The following is a 10,558-nucleotide window of genomic DNA, read 5'->3' on the forward strand; positions in this document are numbered from 1 at the left end:
TGACGTTCGGGCAGGCTGATTGTAACGTGACTTCGGATTATCACTTATTCCAGCCTCTAGTTTTAGTAATTTGAAGGCCTGAGGCGGCTACCACCTCGGGGAATGCCCGTAAAGTGCCAGGGCCCAGTGCCCAGTGCCCAGTGCAGTGCCGTGCGTGCCATCAGTGATATCGATCATCTGCCCTCCGTGCGCACGTCTTCCACCCCTCCTCACTGCCACCACCGCACACAAACAACTGCCACACTACTATTACTGCTTCGGGCCACTCAAGCACTCAAAGATACCTTCTCCAACCAAGGAACGGTTTTACTGCCTGTACAAGCAACGTCCTCTTCCCCTTCAGATTTCTGGTTGGGTAGTCGCGGCATGCTCCGCAGGTTGTCAAGATGACGAGGCTCCGCGGAGCTTCCGTGAGCTCATACGACGCCGCGCGCGGCGCTGGTTCCGACCGATCTCATCTCCACCGATCCAAGCTCCCTCCAAATGCGCCGGAAGTTGTTGTATTGAACACAATCGATGTGTCCGACCCATCTCAGGTATTGCTCTGGTGTCGCGATGAGCGACGGCGCCAATTCAACCTTCTGGTTCGCAGGTGAGTGAGATCGGACGAAACTCAACTACTATACAATCCCGCAGTAGCTGACGGAAGGACCAAGATATAAGAACCAGCTTATGTACGGCTGCGTGAACCCTGGCTGTCAGACCCCAACCTGCGCGAGCTATCGGCGACGGATCACCGAAGGACCATATCGCCGCTATACAGAACTGAGTGCCCGTACCCTGGCCTGCTACTTGGCCAGCGTAGACAATGCCGAAGCAGGACTCTGCTGCAACCCTCCTCGGGTACCATACGAACTGTCACCATATGAACCACAGCGCCGACCGAAACGCCGAAGTCGCACCCTGGTTGAACCTGCAGGGGCACTGGGCTCAATCGGGAGATACTCCGATAACACGGTGGCAGTACCCCAGGACTCCCCAAGACCACACGGTCGGCCGATGCTGCCGGGCTCGGACAAGAACGCAGACATTAGCGCGCGCCAGGAGGCGGACTCGCCTGAGCAGCAGGCGGCATTGTCGGAGGATGAACAACACGCTGCAGCCCAGAGACAGAAGGATCCCAAATCGTTCACGCAAAACCTTTTCGACACCCTATCCTTGAGAATGATAGAATGGTTGCCTTTACGGCGGTCTCCGACTGCTCTCGACGCAAACATTGACCAGCACCACCCTCGATCGGAACTTAGGATGCCGAAGAGCGAGCCCGAACAGACGCCTTCGCATTCCCACCGGACGAGACCACATATGAGCCGACAACGTACACCTCAAAATGCCATCCTTGCTGGGGTTGCTCCACATACTCCCTCATCGCGGAACGGCACTAGTCAGAACACCGCATTAGAGCTAACGGTACCGATTACGCTTACGGGAATGGATCAATGGCGTCGGAGTGGACGAGCGAACTTGGATGATAAATCCCACCATGAATTGAAACCGGCGCGCAAGATCCCCGTCAACGCACATGCAGATAACGATGGATCGGCCAATGTGCCCTCACCACCCGCCTTGAGACACCGTCCTCAAAAGCATCGGGGAAGGGTCGGGGACATGGATAACATTGACCTGGATTTGCAGCAGAAGAAAGAGCGGCGAGTGTCGTGGGATGGGGCAAAATACTTGAATAATGTTCAGTTTGTCGATTACTTGGATTCGGTCCCGTCTGTTGAGGAGTATCTTCCCTCGCAAGCTCAATCACCTACTGATCGGAAGCCCAGCCGTGGGAGCCCCAGCCGAAAGAAGTCAGCAACGGCTGTCCAGTCGGTGAGTCATCTTAATAGCGAGGTGGTGAATGGATTGGCGCAGATGACGGCAACCTCCGAGGATGAGGAGGAACGGTGGAGGAAAGAGCTCGCCTACATAGAGTTTACTGGCAGCTTTGAAGATTCTGAATGGCGCTTTGCGAACTCCCGACAGCGACAGGTTTACAATTTCATCGCACAGAGCGTGTTCTTCACCTTGAGCAGCACGAAACAGATACTGAGGTCGTTTCAGAAGCATGCGGCTGATTCATCCGAAGCGGATCAGAGCAGGGCAACTTCTAACCTTGATCTTCGACAGCTACAGCCGTCATTCAATAAGTTACTCAGTATCTGTCCCCGAGATGTTGTATTCCATAGCTTATGGGGTGCGATGGAATCGTTGTTTGTGCCGCCAAAAGAGCTATCAACATCGGGCAGACGTTCGCGTCGTTCGTCTTGCAACTCCACTACGTCCGCTTCTATGCCTGCTCCTATCCTTCGTCGATCTAGCTCAGTGGGCATGGAGCATCTTACAGATGCCAATGCTGCGGATGTCGCGACAGTCACCATGTTCGCTCTCGCGAGCTCGCTACCTAGGGTGGATGCGCCCACATGGCGCGCAATCCTTCAAATGCGTGCCGGGGGAGGCGTGGCATCTGGCTCAGAAATGCAGAAGCATTCAGTATCTAGATCCCGAGTAATCGTGGAGACTATCGACATGTTTGAGCATGAGCTTGCTCTACGACTCGTTGATCGCCTGGTACGGGGTCTCACGGCACGCCTGGCGTTCAACGAGATTTCCAAAACACGCCATGTATACTCGCGGGATTTCCCCAAACGTCGCAAGGACAGCGCTTTGGACCGTCTTGTGGACAATCTGGTCGAGGAATATAAAGCCATGTCACCCGACGGCATCACTCAGAAGCAGCCACCCCAGCCCGGGGCTCCATCCTTCGTCGCCGAATGGCTTCGGACTCTGCTGTTGCGGGAGTGGGATGGAAATCCCGAAATGCCAAAGAGCAGTTCTGCTGGCGGAGCTGTGCAAATCCTGGCCAAGTTGTACAAGGAGCGGAACCGCCTCGGCCTTGTGCCGGAAGACTTTCACACTTCATTTCTTGCCGAAAGGCTGGAGCCCCTAGACATGCCAGTGGAATGGCTAAACCGATTGCCGAATAACAAAACCATGCATCTTCTATCGTATCCGTTTCTGTTTCCGCCCTCCTCACTCGTCATCTACTTCCGCGCCTTGAATTATGCGGCCATGTCAAAATACTACGAAGCGGCGTTGACGACGACGAGGCACGTTACACAAACTGCGTTTGGGCCTATCCATATTCAAGATGACGTTGGCCTGCTGGCACGCATGAAGACGTCGATGACCACCTACCTCGTTCTTACTGTGCGCCGAGACAGCGTCCTCACGGACGCGCTCAACCAGCTCTGGCGGCGCGAGAGGCGCGAGCTCATGCGCCCTCTGAAAGTGCAGATGGGAATGGATGAGGGTGAGGAAGGCCTTGATCACGGCGGGGTCCAGCAGGAATTCTTCCGTGTCTTGTTGGCAGAGGCGCTGGATCCAGCGTACGGCATGTTTACGCTGGACGGACGGACGCGCATCTCCTGGTTCCAGCCATGCTCCTTGGAGCCACTCTACAAGTTCGAGCTCCTTGGGCTGCTGATGTCCCTTGCCGTATACAATGGGCTCACGCTTCCGGTCAATTTTCCCACGGCGTTCTACCGAAAGCTGCTAGGACTCAAGGTCAAGCAGCTGGACCATATTCAAGACGGCTGGCCGGAGCTCACCAAGGGATTGGAGGACCTCATCGCGTGGGAGGAGGGTGATGTGGGAGACATTTTCCTGCGAACCTACGAGTTCAGCTACGAAGTGTTTGGCAACGTCGAGACGGTGGACATGCAGAAGATTGATAAGGAAGCCCTGTGGCCGACACCGTTCCTGCCCCTCCGACCACCCTTAACCGGCACTCGGTCTCTCGGGTACTCGCCGCCATGGTCGGAGGTCCGTCATTACACGGACCACGTCAACTTGAGTCCCCCCTCATCTATGGCAGCAGAAACGGCAGGGTCGTATCGGGACGTGGCCAAGTCTGTTGATCCGTTGCCCGCGCTGGCGGCTCAGTCGCCTACTCCCCCGGCAGAGGAAGCGTGTCTCGTGACGAACGCTAATCGCGGGCAGTTTGTGAAGGATTACATCTTCTGGCTGACGGACAAGTCCATCCGGCCACAGTTCGAAGCCTTTGCCAAGGGCTTTTACACCTGCTTGGACCGGACCGCGCTGTCGATCTTCACTGCCGAGTCATTCAAGACCGTGGTTGAGGGGATCCAGACGATTGATATGCGGGAGTTGGAGCGTCACGCGCGGTACGAAGGCGGGTTCAGCGCGAGCCACCGGGTGATTCGGGACTTCTGGAGCATCGTGCGGCGGTACCCTGCGGAAAAGAGGGCACAATTATTGGAGTTTGTGACGGCTAGTGACCGGGTGCCGGTCAATGGGATTGCGAGCATCATGTTTGTGATTCAGAAGAACGGAGTTGGAGATGCTGTAAGTCACTGCTCCTTTCGCTAGACCGTCGACTATCGACTGTACAGTTGGACTGACAAATTGCAGCGCCTTCCCACGAGTCTGACGTGTTTCGGACGATTACTGCTTCCCGAATACTCGTCCAGGAGTATTCTCGAGGAGAAGCTGAGCAAAGCGTTGGAAAACGCACGAGGATTTGGCGTTGCTTGAGAGGACATACATACATATCCAGGGGAGCTGTATAGTTGTTATGTACTCTTGGTATTTATTCATTCTAGTCATACATACCCGGTTTTTATAGGCATATGGCTGGTGGGGACAATGGGGGATTGACGTTATCTAGGGATTGTGGATATCCATGATGGGAACTGGAATTACTCATAGTACGTAGATATACTTTTTGTAGCGTTGCCACCGGTAGAATGAGTAATCATATAAGACTGGGTAACTTTGTATGAGTACTCAGGAAGTTACTAGGAGGTAGAAGAAGTACTCGTACCCATCAAGGTGTGCGGGCGTGGGCGGAAGTGATTCGCCGCCTCCCCTGGCCCGCCACTTGTACCGTTCCCGCTCTTTTCGGGCTCTTTTCTCGGCATAGATTTATCCCATCTTTCTTCTCCTCTCTTGAACTTCGGATTCTCTTCCTCCTCAGTTTGATCTTCGCCACTTGTTGCGAACCATTCCCCCCTTCTTCTGCCTTTGGATAGGCCATCGAAACTGATTCTTATACCTCCATACATACCGGAAGTGAGTATATACCTCATCTACAGCATCAGATTGTGGCGTCTCCCCTCCTTATCCAAATTTCACTATCAGCCCCGCTACCCCACGTTGCTCTGACTCTATGCTGACCTTGACCCTTCCGCTTCAGACCACAAATTTACCTATACCTTATAGACCAACCATGCCCCCAATCGTTCACTGCGTCCGCCACGCCCAGGTAAGTAGTCTGCTGGAATCGAGAGTTGCCTATGATTTAACGCCTTTCGCCCCAGGGCGTCCATAACCTCTGCACCGCCAACCACGTCATCCACGATCCCCTCCTCACCGACCTGGGCAACGAACAATGCAGCACTCTCCGCGATACCTTTCCTCGCCACCAACACATTGACCTGGTGACCGCCTCTCCCCTCCGCCGCACCATCTATACCGCCCTCCAGAGCTTCGAGCCCGTCTTCAAGGCCCGCCCCGGTCTCGAAGTGATTGCTCTCCCGGATGCCCAAGAGACCAGCGATGTGGCGTGCGACACGGGCAGTGACCCGGACGTTCTGCGCAAGGAGATAAAAGAGAAGCACCTACCCGTTGACTTGAGCTTGGTCTACGAAGGTTGGAATGTGAAGGTATTGTGTTCCTGTTCCTTTTTTTTTTGTTTGGGATGACCAGATTTGCTAATGGAGAGGGGAGAATGTACAGTCCGGTCGGTTTGCCCCCACCAACAAGGCGATCAAGGATAGAGCCCGTGCGGCGAGACGGTGGTTGAAGGGCAGACCGGAGAAGGAGATTGTTCTGGTCACGCATGGCGGGTTCTTGCACTATTTCACGGAGGACTGGGAGAATAGCAGTCAGTTCCAGGGTAGGTGGTCATGATGTATTTGTTTGGGATTCGGACCAAAGCTAAACTCAGGGCAGGAACGGGCTGGTCGAATACGGAGTACCGCACGTACGTGTTCTCGGAGGAGGAGGACAGGGATGATCTCGAGGGATATCCGCTGGACGGGGACAATGCAACCTTGATCGAGACCCTGGAGTCGCGGCAGCGACGTGGGAAGTCGGGCCCGATGCCGAACCGGGAGCAGCAGAAGACGCTGTATAAGATCGGTACGCAGGGCTGGGATGACCAGGGGTTGCAGCTGAGTACGGCGGAGCGTGAGTCTGCCAGAGTGCCTGAGGGCAAGGAAATAGATGGGGTTCGCGCTTAGATTGAGATTGCCTTGGCTTTACACTTAGAGAGAGGTTTTCTTGAAAGATCGTTGATATAGTAGATAATGCATGAAAGAAAGACTACATAGCCGCAAAGATTCCCTTATTCACTGGTCTATGTGCACTGGTTCGCTGATAATGATAGAACAATAGCATTGTCCCTTCCAAGAAGCATCAAGGACAAAAGACAGCAACGGCGCTGTGCAAGTCTTTGTCTGTGAGGTTGTCCATAAAAGTTCACCCAGCCCAGTAACCCTGACCCTGATTGACTGTTTACAGTAACACACGATTCCCCACGCTCCGTGAATCTCAAAATTCAATATGCCTGGTTTTGTTTACCCCGACATCCCCATGTTTCTACCTCCACCTTTGCCCTCTCCTCATCCCCCCTTAACCTCCCCTTGACTTTCATACTCATGTATCCTTGGAGATGTCACGTCGAGGACTGATCTGATCAGACTCGAGACATCATCTCTGCTTCCTTATCGCACCCAGGTTCCTGTAGCCCCGCTGGAAGTGTTGACCTTGCTAATCCTACGAGAGACCGCAGATACACGTCTGTTTATCGCCTCGAGGCATGAGAGGGTGAAGTAACGAGACAGCACTGACTAGACTATACTATACTACACCCTCGCCTTCATACTCTCATGCCTCATCCTTCCTCCCTCCTTCGTTCTCCCTCCCTTCGTCCTCCTCCGTCCTCCGTCCCTCCGTCGTTCTCACGCCACTGCCAGAGTATCTTTGGTGAGACCATACCATACTACACTATACTATAACCTCACCAAGATACTCTGCATCCTCCGTCCTCGTCCTACGTCCTCCCTCCCTCCGTCCTTTCGCGCCACTGCAGGATACTCGGTGTCGAGACCATACCCCAATATAACCTCGCCCGAGTATCCTGCATCCTCCGAACGTCCTCCTTCGAGCGTCCTCCCCCATCCCCCCTCCGTCCTCCCTCCTCCGATCCTTCATTCGATTTCGACAACTTGACCACAGGTAAGCTCCACCACTCTCTAGACCAGCTAACACGACAGGTCCCCAGCGAACAGACTCGCACCTCACCGTGGTGCTGGGGTCTAGTAGCCTCTCCCCGAGGCGAAGCTAAGACGAGTCTTCGAGAATGGCTGTCTGCCTTGAGCAGGGGCCGTAACATGCATAAGTAGAGATCTAGCTTGTGTGTGTGGCTCGATGCAGCTGGTGATTGTTCGCTAGTGGGATGGGATCTGTGCGATCCTTGATATATCTGATGATTATCAGGTAGTATGCGCGCGATCCCGTCTTTCGCAATAAATAAATCTAAGTACAGTATGATATCTCTCTTCTTCTGTCAATTCTAAGCAGCCAGTGTATGAAGTTTGTACTCCTTGCTGTATGTCGCGTCACCTCTAGTCTGTGGTGATGGCTGTATGCCTTATCCTCCGAGAGAATGTTGGCAGTATGCAGAGTGATGTACTCGGTCAAGTAACCACTCAGCCACACTCCACCGCCTGTTGATCAAACTTCACCGTCCATACAGTACATTGAAGTATGCGTCTGCCTAGGATTAGAAGGCTTATACTGAGAACTCCGCTCTAGGCTGGCGACAGGAAGCCCGGGCCGTAGCCGGAGACAGTAATCATCGGCATGTCGGCACGCAGAAAGAGGCGGTTTTCTATTCGACAATGCGACTGGAAACCATGGTGCCTATTTGTCGGATCCTGCTTATGTCTGGGAAAAAGAAAAACAAACGATGATCCTACCCGCAGGATTCTTGTTGCCTATGTAGATGTCAGGAATGAACGTCAGTTATACTGAGGAAATTTGACCTGTTAGTGAGTCGGTACGTTACTAGGTACATATGTAGTAGTAGAGAAAGTTATTTATAGCGGGTGGGGCAAAGCAGTGCCCCGATGGCCTGAGGCAGCACATTTCCATACCTTCCCGCGCTTGTGTTTCATCCTTCCCTTCATCCTCCAACAATCCCCAGAACAACAAGATCCAGACCGACACTCCGGGACTCGTTCACTCTTTTGTCGAGTATATAACTTCTCCAATGGCATCCGGCCTATTGGTACCTTTCTTTGGAATCTTTTCATGATCGGTGGATGAAGTAACCAGCACCATGCTCGACGAGAACCTCCCTAGTATGTCTGCTGCCTTCTTATGCTCTTCCCTTGTATACCCGCCCGTCCACAACCTGCACAACCTGCACAATGAACCCAGCAACATCGCGACTGACTGACTGACCAACCCTCTACAATAGCATTCTACCTCAAACCCTCCCGCCAAACCCCCCACCAAACCACCATCCACCTCTACCAACATGGCAACGACCCGCAACCGACGTACACCCTGCGACACCCGGACCCAACCACGACCCCGACCCCGGCGGACGCCCACAACCGCTACGCGGCCGCCCTCTATGACGCCCACGTCCCCTCGATCCTGTACGGGGAAGTCCTGATCCTGCCGCAATGGACGACGCCCACCCTGTCCGCCGACGCCATCCGCGCCAACAACGGCACCACCCCGGCGCCCGAGCCCCTCCTCCCCACCACCTTCACCATCAACCTGTACAACCCGGACCAAACCGTCACCGTCCACTTCAAGCCCAAGTCCTGGAACAGCCCGGCGAACTGGTGGTTCGAGATGCCGCAGCACAGCTTCCGGCAGCCGTCGACGTCGCGGCTGGACCGCACCCAGGCCGACCCGGCCTCCGCCGACATCACCCCGAAGCTGCGGTTCGCGTGGCGCAAGGACAGCAAGTTGAGCAAGGACTTGACGTGCGTGCTGTCGGGCAAGACGACGACGCTTCCGGAGTCCAAGACGAAGGCGAAGGAGCCGGATATCACCGTCGCCATGTTCCAGTCGCTGAAGGAGTTGACCCTGTATGAGCCGAACCTCTACCGGGTCGAGATGGAGGATTTCAAGGGGCTGGAGGTGGTCTTGCTGCTGGCCGCCGTGACGATCAGGGATGTCTGGTTTGCGCCGCAGGGGCTGCGGGAGGCGTTCCGGGTGGGGAAGTCTGGGCCTGCCGCAGCAGCAGTTTCGGGAACGGGGGGTGGAGGGAGGGAGGGGGCGCCAACTAAGCAGCAGAGACCTGTAGTTGGTACGACGATGGGGTCCTCGGTGGCTATAGCATCGGGGGCTTTGAATGCTTCGCCCTCGTCGCCGTTAGCGTCGTCATCGCAACAGCTGTCGAAACCCCTACCGCAACCACAGCCTGCGGTATCACCGGCGGAGAATTGGCGCAAAGAGGAGGAGCGCCGCACGCGGCTGCTGCTGGAGGAAGAGGAGCGGGCGCGGCGACAGCGCGAGGCGGCGCGCCAGGCGGAGATTGATCGCGAGACGCTCCGTCTGCAGAGGATCTACGGGCAGGAGGAGGAGCGTGTGCGCATGCAGGCGTCCGGGGCCCCGGGCCCGCTGCCCCCGCGGATGAGTGGTGCTGCCGCCGCTCCTGCACCGAGTCTGCCCTTGAGGCCGGCGCATCCGCCCCAGCCGCACAGTTATCCGTACCAGGATGGACGGCCCCGGATTCATGGGGCAGGGCGGGTGGATCCGCGGCACCAGTCGGTGGTGCGCTTTTCGTTGTCGCCGGATCAGCAGCAGCAGCAGCAGCAGCAGCAGCAACAGGAACAAGCGAAACCGGCGCTGCAGCCGAAGAAGAGCAGTTTCTTCCGATTACGACGGTCGTCAGCGGATGAGGCGAAGTTGAGTAAGAAGCGGAGTTCGATGTTTTGAAATGATACCCTTGCATATACTGTACTGCTATGAGATACGAATGGATTTTTGATTGGACCAGCGTTCCCCATATACATATATTCCTTAATAAGGGCGCTTCTGTCCTGCTGTGCATCCACCGGCTGGCGCTCATAACTGCAAAGGTCAAGTATACACCGCGTAGCCTTTACACAGCATAACCTCTACACCCCCACCCCTCAGGATCATCCATCTATCTCCAAACCAAGCAATCACAAAGGCCTAGCCTCGACCCCCTCCAGCGTAATATTCACCGGCAGGATGTTCCCCTGCGCATCGAACTCCATACGATCGATACACACGACGCGATGATCCCGCGCCGTATCGTTGGGATACCGTCGATGATAGACGATATAGTACTCCTCGCCGATCGTCAACACACTGTGATGGCCGGTACCCGTGCCGATCTTGTCGTTGCCCTGCAGGATCTTGGTAGGGGTGGAGGTGAACGGCCCCGTCGGCGAGGGACCCGTGACGTAGCTGACGCCGTAGGAGTTGTCGCCCCAGCTTGTATGTCGACGTTAGCACCCTGTCCCTAGAGGTAGTCTCGCCCTTTCCCCTTCCC

General features: G+C 55.3%; 4 protein-coding genes across 4 annotated transcripts; 3 read left to right on the forward strand and 1 right to left on the reverse strand.

Annotated features, from left to right (window-relative positions):
* The first annotated feature begins 170 nt into the window (after nt 1-170).
* On the forward strand, nt 171-4,753 carry BO86DRAFT_414356 (HECT domain protein). Its single transcript, XM_025674832.1, has 3 exons — nt 171-592; nt 657-4,356; nt 4,423-4,753. The coding sequence occupies exons 1-3, from the start codon at nt 387-389 to the stop codon at nt 4,543-4,545; spliced, it is 4,029 nt and encodes a 1,342-aa protein (XP_025521704.1). The 5' UTR covers nt 171-386; the 3' UTR covers nt 4,546-4,753.
* A 200-nt stretch (nt 4,754-4,953) lies between these two features.
* Nucleotides 4,954-6,358, forward strand: BO86DRAFT_393963 (uncharacterized protein). The gene is made up of 5 exons (XM_025673133.1): nt 4,954-5,082; nt 5,207-5,275; nt 5,331-5,675; nt 5,749-5,908; nt 5,965-6,358. Exons 2-5 carry the CDS (start codon nt 5,240-5,242, stop codon nt 6,252-6,254), a joined length of 831 nt encoding a protein of 276 aa, XP_025521705.1. The 5' UTR covers nt 4,954-5,082; nt 5,207-5,239; the 3' UTR covers nt 6,255-6,358.
* A 1,860-nt stretch (nt 6,359-8,218) lies between these two features.
* On the forward strand, nt 8,219-10,032 carry BO86DRAFT_393964 (uncharacterized protein). Its single transcript, XM_025673134.1, has 2 exons — nt 8,219-8,378; nt 8,498-10,032. Exons 1-2 carry the CDS (start codon nt 8,357-8,359, stop codon nt 9,973-9,975), a joined length of 1,500 nt encoding a protein of 499 aa, XP_025521706.1. The 5' UTR covers nt 8,219-8,356; the 3' UTR covers nt 9,976-10,032.
* A 173-nt stretch (nt 10,033-10,205) lies between these two features.
* BO86DRAFT_405249 (uncharacterized protein) lies at nt 10,206-10,499 on the reverse strand (the record flags this gene model as incomplete). The annotated part of the gene is made up of 1 exon (XM_025674069.1): nt 10,206-10,499. A coding segment is annotated over one exon (294 nt), but the record flags the coding sequence as incomplete, so codon positions are not given.
* Between the last annotated feature and the right edge of the window lie 59 nt (nt 10,500-10,558).

The sequence above is a fragment of the Aspergillus japonicus genome (genome assembly GCF_003184785.1).
Source record: "Aspergillus japonicus CBS 114.51 unplaced genomic scaffold BO86scaffold_139, whole genome shotgun sequence".
In the NCBI taxonomy this organism is placed as follows: Eukaryota; Fungi; Ascomycota; class Eurotiomycetes; order Eurotiales; family Aspergillaceae; genus Aspergillus; species Aspergillus japonicus.

Excerpts from the sequence above, each read along its gene's own strand:
- BO86DRAFT_414356 (XM_025674832.1), top strand. The coding sequence starts at position 387 with ATGACGAGGCTCCGCGGAGCTTCCGTGAGCTCATACGACGCCGCGCGC. Across the intron at positions 593-656 it reads TTCAACCTTCTGGTTCGCAG|ATATAAGAACCAGCTTATGT; the intron begins GTGAGTGAGATC and ends GGAAGGACCAAG. Across the intron at positions 4,357-4,422 it reads AGAACGGAGTTGGAGATGCT|CGCCTTCCCACGAGTCTGAC; the intron begins GTAAGTCACTGC and ends GACAAATTGCAG.
- BO86DRAFT_393963 (XM_025673133.1), top strand. The coding sequence starts at position 5,240 with ATGCCCCCAATCGTTCACTGCGTCCGCCACGCCCAG. Across the intron at positions 5,276-5,330 it reads ACTGCGTCCGCCACGCCCAG|GGCGTCCATAACCTCTGCAC; the intron begins GTAAGTAGTCTG and ends CTTTCGCCCCAG. Across the intron at positions 5,909-5,964 it reads GAATAGCAGTCAGTTCCAGG|GAACGGGCTGGTCGAATACG; the intron begins GTAGGTGGTCAT and ends AACTCAGGGCAG.
- BO86DRAFT_393964 (XM_025673134.1), top strand. The coding sequence starts at position 8,357 with ATGCTCGACGAGAACCTCCCTA. Across the intron at positions 8,379-8,497 it reads GCTCGACGAGAACCTCCCTA|CATTCTACCTCAAACCCTCC; the intron begins GTATGTCTGCTG and ends CCTCTACAATAG.